Source organism: Centrocercus urophasianus, unplaced genomic scaffold (genome assembly GCF_019232065.1).
Source record: "Centrocercus urophasianus isolate 14NV4802_14NV808 unplaced genomic scaffold, USGS_Curo_1.0 seq_18, whole genome shotgun sequence".
NCBI classification, from domain to species: Eukaryota; Metazoa; Chordata; class Aves; order Galliformes; family Phasianidae; genus Centrocercus; species Centrocercus urophasianus.
Window position 1 is genome coordinate 13026581 of NW_024884733.1, and position 9796 is coordinate 13036376.

Sequence of the window (9796 nt, forward strand, 5' to 3'; positions counted from 1 at the left end):
ACCGTGCGGCCGGACGGGAGCCGGGCTTGGCGCACGGGGACGCGCAGCAGCACGGCGCCAGGTGCCTCTGGGCACGAAGCCGCCCCTTCTCTCGGGCCCCTTCCCGCGGCGGGCCGTCCCTTCGCAGACCCCCGTCCCGCCTTGCGCAACCTTGCGATGCCGGAACGCTGAAGGACAGCCCCTCTCCCGTCCTCCCTGACCCCGCGCGGGACCCGGCTCCGCCGCTCGCACCGCCCGCGGAGTCTCCGCCTCTTTCCCAGACATAAGGACCGTCCCGGCCGCAGCTCACCGCGCTTATCCCCGTCGCGACGTCGCCGAGCCGCTTCCCGAGGATGCCGCGTGCCCCCGCCGGAGCGCGAGCCGTGCTGCTGAGCGCGCTGCTGTGCCGCCTGGCAGCCGCCGCCGGTGGGTGATGGCGGGAGGGGAGCGGCGGGCCGAGGTGGGGGGGTGCGCGCGGGCTCAGCTCCCGTGACAGGGCGGCCCCGAGGGACCGCGGCCACGCGCGGCGGCCTTTGCCTTCCGCCAGAAACTTCGCGCGTGGCCGTTGGGGCGGGGGGCAGCGGCGGTCCCGTCGTTCAGCGCAGCTGGCGGAGCGCTCGTGCGCCTCGGGCGGTTTGTTTCCACGGGCGTCCTGATGTCCGCAGCCGGGGAGCTGCGGGGCTTCCCGGCGGCACCGGGAGCGAGAGGCGAGATTCGTTTCCCTTGTCGCCAGGTCTGAGCTAATCGGAGCGGCAAAGGAGGCCACATTTAGGAAGCAACGGGGTATGGATTAGCGCAGCGCTGGCTTCCCTGAGGTCGCGGGGGTCGCGACTCGCCCCGCCGTGCGGGGTTTTCCACCGCGCTTTCCTCTGGGGCAGTTCCCCGAAGTGTCCCCTCGGCCCGGGCAGGCCCCCAGATGTACGTGCTCAAGGCAGCACAGGGTTCTGAATAGTTTGAGTAGTTTGTCTTCCCAAAATAAATCGAAGGGGAACCGAGATTGATGCCTTCTGCATTAGAGACAGCGAGGGACTGTGAACCGCACTGCTGTTGTTTGGGGTTCGGACACTCTCACGTGAGGGTCTTCTGTTTGGGGTTTGGACATTCTCATAAGGGTCTTCAAGATTCTCTAAGTTCTTAAGGGGTGTTGGATCGCAAACTAAAGTGAGGACTCATCTGGAGTTACCTCAGCAAGCTCGGAGTTAGAACAACAGTGAAAGAAAATAATTTTCTTCTCGTATTTCTCACTTCTGCCAGGGCACATTCCTTCGGTGAGACAGCATGAGCCCAAAGGGCAGGACTGGGCCTCTCCGCCTGAAATAACTCCCCTAAGTAGTGATTAGCAGCAATGCTGCCTTTACCTAAACAGTGAGTGCAGGCAGCCAGCAGTTACGTGTAACGTGGCTAATGGCACTCTTTTCTCTTTTTAAAGGCAACCCAGAACTACCAACAGCAGTTAATATAACTTGGTCTTCAGTCAATTTTAAAACCATACTAAAATGGCAACCAAAACCATCGGGTTACTTCTACACCGTGGAAATACATGGGTAAGTGACATGGAGGTGTGTACATCAATGGCAGTTGAGGGAGATGTGTCTGGAGTGTTTGATTATTTCTGAGACAGAATTTATCATGAAAAGAGCTCACTTCTAAGGAAATTGACAAACCAACTGCTAACACTTCTTTATGTCTGACCGTAGCAATACCTGCTTCAGGTTTCTGGCTTTGCCCACTTCGGAAATGGGAAACTGAGCTTTAGATTGGTATTTCAGTTCTGGGGTGAGGTGTGGTTCCAGCTATACTAGAGACGTGTGCCAGCGTACTGGAAGAAGCTGACGTCTGATCTGACGTGCCATATATTAGACACATTCACCTTTTTATGTCTGAACTCAGTCTTTGTTCTTTAGTCTCAGGAGGTGTCTGATAAATGTGAATTTTCTAGTCAGTGATTCACCATAATGTATGTTTAGTCTTGCTTGGTAATTCTGAAAATTACCTTTGTTCATCTAGCTCTGTCAAGACTTCCTCTGTCATCATGTTTTATAGAAACTATGAAATACTACAGCCATAAAAACGATTAGCCTGTGTGAAGTGTCTGAAACCTGTGCTGCACAGAAACTTCAGTGAAGTTCAGCCATAAATCTGTGCCATTCTTAGCTCTCGTATTAATTCATAGATCATTAATGAACATACCCTGAAGGGAGTCTTCATCATCAACTCTTCCACTTGTAATGAAGATGTGGTGCTGTAGTCTCTTCTGTGTATAAAAGTTGCCTAGAAATGAGAGCAGTCTCATGACTAATGGATGAAATACCAACGTGATGGTCTAATGTGCTCTTTTATTCTTTAGGCTAAGGGAGCAATTAAATGAATAGACTTTAAAGCACGCTGTTAGCAGAGTAGCACAACCTAGCTTAAGAGTTCAGTCTTACAAAGAGACAAGTGCGGGACACAGAACCTTATCTAGCACCGTGCAAGTTGAAATGTTTTATGAATCTGGAGTTTATTTTGCTTACGAAATATTGAAGTCTGTTTGCCCAAGGTTTAGCATTAGAATCAGGTATAGTTCTGATATGGAGGAACTTCTTCAGACAAGATGTTCCTATAGACGACTTGCACTAAAATGTTTTCTTTCTCTTTCATGTACATTTGTTTGATCACCAAGATCAGATCTCTTTTGTCCTTTTTCAAAGCATTATTAGGATGCAAAGCAGCCATTAAAACTTTTTTTCCTTATGGCTTATTCATTATTTCTCAAGTAAATCCTCTATTCTTTAGAATAGAGAGAAATTCATAGAGACAGTGTTTCTTACAATATTTTTTCTTGCTTCTGTAACGTAGTACTGCAAATAAAATTGCTGCTAATGTTTTGTTCTTAGTGACATTTGTGCCTGCATAAATGCAAACACAAGGGACACAAATGAGCAGGCACTGTTACATTAAGCAATTACTGTACATGGCAGCAGATCTTCCCAGGACAACTCGTTTTTTAGGCAATGATGTTTAGACACATCTGTGAACAGGGATAACATTTTCAATGTGTTTTCTATACCTGTTCTTTTTTTGTTTTGTTTTCATAAATCAACTGAAGGAAAACCTCAAAAGGCATTTTCCATAATTACTGTGGCTCATGTTTTTTTTTCACTTGTTTCTACAATGTGTTGTGAAATATACCTATGCAGAACTGTGGTTTGTTTTTGTGGGTTTTTTTTTCCCTTCTGCTTCCCAGCCTACTATACTGCAAGGCCATTCCACTGACTGAGGGAAGTCTGTACAATTTGAATGGAAAAAGTGTTTTTAACATGTATAAATAGCTTGAGAGAGTCTTCTTGGGAAGTGTTGACGCTTCTTTCTTACTCTTTTCAGGGAGACATCTGATACCAAAAAAAAATGCATAATGACTATAGAAACAGAGTGTGATGTTACTGATGCACTGCGGAATGTGAAGGAGACCTATACAGCACATGTATTATCTGTAAAATCCTTGGTGGAGGATAACTTTGAAGAACCACTTTTTGCGAGCTCTGAAAAATTCACACCTTATAATCAGAGTAAGTAGAATTCCCAATTAAATCTTTTCATTAGCTTCCTTTCAAGATGATTTCCATTGACTTAAACAAGGTTTGGATTTGGCCTATCGCTTTCTCCTGTAGATTCTATGGATATCTTAGAAGGTGACATTCAGGCATAAAGCTTGCTCTCCTTATTGCAGAGCAGTGTGTAAGATTTTAGTCACTACTTGTTTCTTACTGCATTGTACACCACTTTATTAACATTGTGTATTGATACAGACACTTGTTAATAATCCTGTGCTGCCTTGGCTGAGTAAACTCTTCTGTTTGAGAAGGGAAGGGAGTAAAGCGAGGAAAAGGGCATGTTACGTAGAAAATGGTAGAAGTACAGAATAGCCAAGAGTGGGGAAAAAAGGTGATGCCAGTGTTTTAATTCAAAAAATGCTTTTTTAGCTATTATTGGGAAACCAAAGATCCAAAACCACACACAAGAAGATTCCAAACTGAACGTTGTGTTTCAAGATCCACTTACACCATATATGTTTCCTAATGGAAGCTTTCAAAGTGTTCGAGATATTTTCAAACATGACCTGGAATACAAACTCTATTACTGGAAAGATCAAAGTTCTGGAAAGGTAAGGCTTTACTCTGCTTTTCTACATATCCTGTAGATATATAACAGCTATACAATTTTTCTGCTACCTTGAAAGCACGGCCATTTTCGCAGAGGACCTGAAATGAGAAATGTTTTTTTCTTTACAGAAAGATGCAGCAACAAAAAGCCATACGTTTGATGTAAGTGTTGACAACAAAAATAACTATTGCTTCTACGTACAGGGAATCATTCCCTCTCGCAGAGAAAATCGTAACGGTCAAGAAAGCATGGTGCTTTGTACCACTGTAGAAAGAACTGCTTTAGATGGTATGTATCTATTGAAGAGTGTTGTTCTGCCTTCTGCATTCCAACAGAAAGACACTTCAATTTTGAATATATTTTATAACTCTATAAAGTGTGACACCTAAGTTAAGAAATGAACTTACGTAGCTACTTCTTTAGCTAGCTGGAATTGGCTGTAGGGTTTTGCTAAACTGCTTGATTCAGTTTTAAATTGTCTGAGCTGTTGCCTGGTCACGAGGGTTTCAGGTCTCAGCATTACATTTTGGCTTTGGTTTTTTTTGTTGTTTGGCTTTTTGTGTGGTTGGGTTTTTTTCCCCTCACTGTTTCCCTCAGATCCTCCCATACAAATGATCCCATAGCAAGTGCAAGTGGTTGATTATCTCTGAAGCATAGGAGTGCTGGAAATCTGACTGACAAGCATTTCCACTGATTTGTAGTTTGAACTGAAATGTATTATCTCAAAAGCAGATGATGAAACTAAGACTTTCTTTAGTGTTACACTGCCATATTATCTGACAGACTGACTTCTCTTAAATATGTGAGCAGACTGTGAATCAGCCAGTTTTATTCCAGCCTAAATAACACTTTTTTTAGTATAAAGTCTTGAATATTTATTAAATAATATCACAGTACTATCTTGCTTGTTTCCTCTCCATTAGATGAAGCAACTAGGACATTAAGTAGAAAACCTCTTACGAAGTTTGCTTTCTAATTAACTTTATTATCTAGAGTATACACTTTCATATATCAAAATAGTTAAATTCTATGTTACAATTTAAATAAGGATCTTTTTTATTGGTACTTTCTAGCTTTTAACCTAGAAAAAAAATACCCACATGGGCTTAGTTTCACAAAGATAATGCAGAGACTGGAGGAATGATTTGACCTATACTTGGTATTTTGTTGTTCTATCTAGATTAAAACCTACTGTGAACCACATGAAATAAAGCTTTACCTCAGTTCAAAAAATTCATTTTAGAACAAATTCAGTGCACATTGGGATAATCATTCTACTTCCATGGTACCACGAAATACAGAAAACATTTTTTAGTTCAGTGTGAGAATTTATAGCAGTGTGACGTCATCTCTGATAACTGAACCTTGGATTTTTTTCCCCAACTCTACAGAATACGGAGCAGAAGTCTTTATCATCATAGCAGTGGTGGCAATTGCAGTCATTGCTCTCGCCGTTATCCTAGCAGTGATCCTGTGCAAACGCAAGAAAGCAAAAACTGCACGAGAAAAAGAACCACTGAACGGTGTCTAAGGAAAAACTATTGTGGATACTCGTGGAAGATACAAAGGCAGAAAAAAAGATGGAGCCTTTAGCCTCTCTGGTACAGGAAATTTGAAGCTAAAACCTTTGGTGGACTCAAAGATCCATTAGACAGTGACAGACTAAAAAAGAACAAAGCCACAGATACCAGGAAGGTCCTGTCTCCAGTGTCTGAGGCTGGAAGAATATTGTGGTGACCGATGACAAGATGATTACCCTACTCACACATTTTTCTCAGCTAGAATCAAATGAATCTCTGATTAGACCAAGCACTCCGAAAGTATAAGATTTACTGAGCCAGAAGTCTTACGGTACTCGTAAGGGGAAGAAACACTGCATTTGAAAAATATGTCCTTTGCTAATGAAAAGGACCGTTGTTCTGTTTCTATGAAACAAAACCTCTACTTACCTGACTTTCTTACAATATTATTAACTGGTGAAATGATCTGTTAGTTCAGATGGTACGAAGAAGCTATTTCTGCACTTCTTGGATAAAACTATCTTGGTTTGTTTATCTTTGGGTGTACCCAATCAGTGCTAAGCAAACAAATTAAGTGTATTGGTGACCACTAATTAATGCTCTTGCACTAGATAGCTGCTAACCATATGGGAAGCATATCTGGATTACACTACACCTACAGTTCCACAGACATGGTAGCCTGTTGGTTCCAAGTAAGTGTTAGGGTAAACACTTCACAGTTTGAGGGACTAGTAACTCACTTCAGGCAAACACTGAGTAAGTAGCAGTAGTTACTGCATTTTGAACTTTATTCAAAATAAATGGTAAATCAATAGCTTATGTACTATAGATTCAAATAATCTTGGTGGTGGGATTCAGAGGTACCTTTTGCTATGACTGTTTTAATATTTATTTTATAGATGACAATCTAATTTTTATACTGGTGATACCTGTATTTATAGTAATTTATACTTTTCTAGTGAAATAAAGGTGACTGGGAAAACAAGACTTTGTCTTTTTTTTTTTTTTTAATGGAGTACAATATTCATTCTGGAACTCAAGTTAAAAACATATTTAGGAAACTTATCTTGCAATTGAAGTTTACACAAGTTTCAGAAATCTAACCAAGACCATGTGAAATAAACCAGCAGGGCACCTACTACCTGCAAGGACAAAAGCACGAGAAGCCATACTTCATGAACTAACGATAGGTTTTGAAGCGTCCCAAGTTGCTATTCAGCTTTCTGCTTGGTTAAGTGATTATTCAGGATCAGCTTCTTAATCTAATGGAAAGTATATTGGACGCCCATCTGGATGTTTGCTTAGGGATCCCCACACTGATACCTGCACCTCTTTCGATGCTAGCGTACAGTCAAGGCAGTACGGGGCATGGCCCAACGCTGATAGCTGCTGCAACATTCTGCCTCTTGCTGCTGTAACAATGGGGATAACCAAAGCAGAAAGGGGGGAAAAAAAAGCATCAAGCAGTTTACACGAATGGGCTGTATACCTCAAGGCTGTGTTTGTGTCTTTGAAGAGGATACCAACTGCCTTTATGAGAACTGATAACAAAAAAACAATTATCCCAGCCTATCAACTTTTACAGATGGCATTTGCTATTTGTTATTCTTACTACACAGAAATATAATCCTTCATATGGATTATGAGTCCTGTGGCAATGCCTGAGTAGTTAACAGATGTTTGGTTTGTTCTTGAATTCTGTTATTTACAAGGAGAGAAAAAAAACTTTTTACTCAATATTGAGCAATAAATGCTTAATTTATTTAACATTTTCTAATAACATTTTCTGCATAAGCCTTCTTTGGAGAAAGAATCTTAAACCAGCAATCAGAAGCATGAGAGTGTGTGGGTGTAAACTTAAAAGCATTCCAAAGTTGTCATCATTACTCCCCTGTTCCACTTCATTAGTTTCATTCAGAGTAGAGCTCAGGAAAGGCAAAAGTTCATAGGAAAACAAAAGCCCACAGGAAACAGCATAGTTTTTTAAACCATACCATGCATTCGATTATCCACATAGAACAATGTTATAAATTATAGTTCATTAGCTAGATCTTTCATTTGCTTTTAATATAAAGGTGGTTTTTATTAAAAGAAAGAAAGAACACCCACAGATTACAAACTGCCTTAAATGGTCTAATAACGGCCCACTGCTGCACAAGTTTTGGAAACCCATGGCATTTCTGCTCCCTAGCTACAGTACTTTATAGCCTCAGCAATGCTCAGCAACCAGAGTCACGAGGCCTACAGATTCCATTTCTAAAGTTTTCTGGCCGTTTGTGAAGACATTTAAGAATGGGGCTTTTTCCCTCCCCCACCTCTCCTGCAAAGCTCAGTGGATCAGTGCACACAGCCCATGCAAACTGTTCTAATGCAGAAGTTTAACTTTCTCAGTATTGTCATTAGGAAGAAATACTAGATCATATCTAGGGCACACACACAGGGCCAGGTTCAGTGCTCTACAAATATTGGACAGGGCCAGCCAGGCAGGGAATTGATGTGAGAAGGCTTTTCCTACATACTATAGTTTCCTGGCCTATCTTACAGGCACATTTCTGCCTTCACGTGGATTATATTCATACTCCTAATTCCCCATCTTCTGCTTTGCCTCCAACTTTCAAGAGGAGAAAAACATTTGCACACTTCCTTGACATAACACTTGTACAAATGAACATGTAGCATGGTATACTGTAAGAAGCCACTATCATTTTATAATATCGCTTTAAATTCAAATTTTTCTTCACACAAGAAAATACGGGCTGATGTGATGCGAGCTTTCTGCCAGCCCTAAGATCACTGTGGGCGATAAAATGACTGCCATTACTTCAAATGAACAGCTTTACATGACTTAGATATGGCTGCAGACAGCTTAGCCAATCTATTCCTAGCAGACTCAGCTTTTCAGTGTGAGAAGGGTGCTACTGAGAGGCACAAAACAATAAGAACACGATTATAAGCTTAACTTGGATCACTGTTTATGTGGCAGGACAAAGTTTCTGCACTGAGTTAGAACAAAACAGCTATGAAATACTCCCCTCCTATTTTCCAAGTTAGTACTGATTGCTGCACAATTTTGGAACTTCATAATACACAGGAACAAGTGGGCTGTGAAGAGGACCAGACAAGAGTCAGTTGATCAGTTTGCAGTTCCTCAGTGGTTAGCTGCTACAATAAGAGAGCTTCCTATAGCCTAGGTTTGTCACTCTAGGAGAGAAAAGTCCTGTACTGGAGCTTTGTTGGTGGGTTTCTGCGTGTTTTAACTCCTTTCTCCAACACAAAGAACAATCTGCTAGACAGGGCAGAAACAGGCACTAGTCATCTGAAGATCTTTCCCAAACCATTCAGTCTGGTGTTACCACACCATTCTGCCCTCCTGCGTAGCACATTCACATCCTTAACACAGAGAACCTTTACAGAAAGGCGTCCCTTCCTTATGAACTGCTGTAGGTGCTCTCCAGTGTTACACAGCAGGTCACTTTAAAAAGCTCAGGGTTTAATGAACAGGACAGATGCACTGCAAAACTGTTTTTCCTTCTACCCTATGATGGGAAATGTTCCTGCCAGTTAGATTCTTCTGCTTCTTCTGGCACAAGCTCTAAAACAACCCAAATAGTTCATTTCAGTATCTTCCAAAAGGGCCCAGAGGAACACCTGCATCTCCTCCTGCAATTCCTCAGCAGGTAACTGTAAATGAATTAGGCAATTTCTTAGGAAAAAAATGCCACAGGGTCAATTTCTTTCAGTAAAATCTGCCCATATTCGGGAGAAAGAAAAGAAAAAGAATCGCATTGACTGCCCCCAGGTTTCGTACAGCCAGGTGCTATCTTGGATATCCAGCTGCAGGTATTACATCTTTTTCTCTGTAGAAAATTGTGCTCCATATTATGGAACTTCATTTGTGTTCAATTTTCTGTTCCTATAAGCAGCTCAGAAACCTTCTGCTCCTTACTTCCCCAAATTCCACTGCTGATGTTTCCATTCCACCTACCCATCCATCCTCTGTTCATTTCCATGACTACTTCTTCCCCAGAGATGTACTCACCATTTCATTAGGATCTCATATGAAAATATGGCATCTGAATAAATGTATATTCCTTAATCACCAATCAGGAATATATTAATACCATAGCAACATTTTTCACTCTCTACAACTTCCA

The 9796-nt window shown here is 41.8% G+C and overlaps 1 protein-coding gene across 1 annotated transcript; it reads left to right on the forward strand.

Moving 5' to 3' along the window:
- The first annotated feature begins 332 nt into the window (after positions 1-332).
- F3 (coagulation factor III, tissue factor) lies at positions 333-6627 on the forward strand. Its single transcript, XM_042819641.1, has 6 exons — positions 333-405; positions 1409-1523; positions 3343-3527; positions 3942-4123; positions 4251-4410; positions 5514-6627. Exons 1-6 carry the CDS (start codon positions 333-335, stop codon positions 5651-5653), a joined length of 855 nt encoding a protein of 284 aa, XP_042675575.1. The 3' UTR covers positions 5654-6627.
- Positions 6628-9796: the final 3169 nt, after the last annotated feature.

Excerpts from the sequence above, each read along its gene's own strand:
- F3 (XM_042819641.1), top strand. The coding sequence starts at position 333 with ATGCCGCGTGCCCCCGCCGGAGCGCGAGCCGTGCTGCTGAGCGCGCTG. Across the intron at positions 406-1,408 it reads CCGCCTGGCAGCCGCCGCCG|GCAACCCAGAACTACCAACA; the intron begins GTGGGTGATGGC and ends CTCTTTTTAAAG. Across the intron at positions 3,528-3,941 it reads ATTCACACCTTATAATCAGA|CTATTATTGGGAAACCAAAG; the intron begins GTAAGTAGAATT and ends ATGCTTTTTTAG.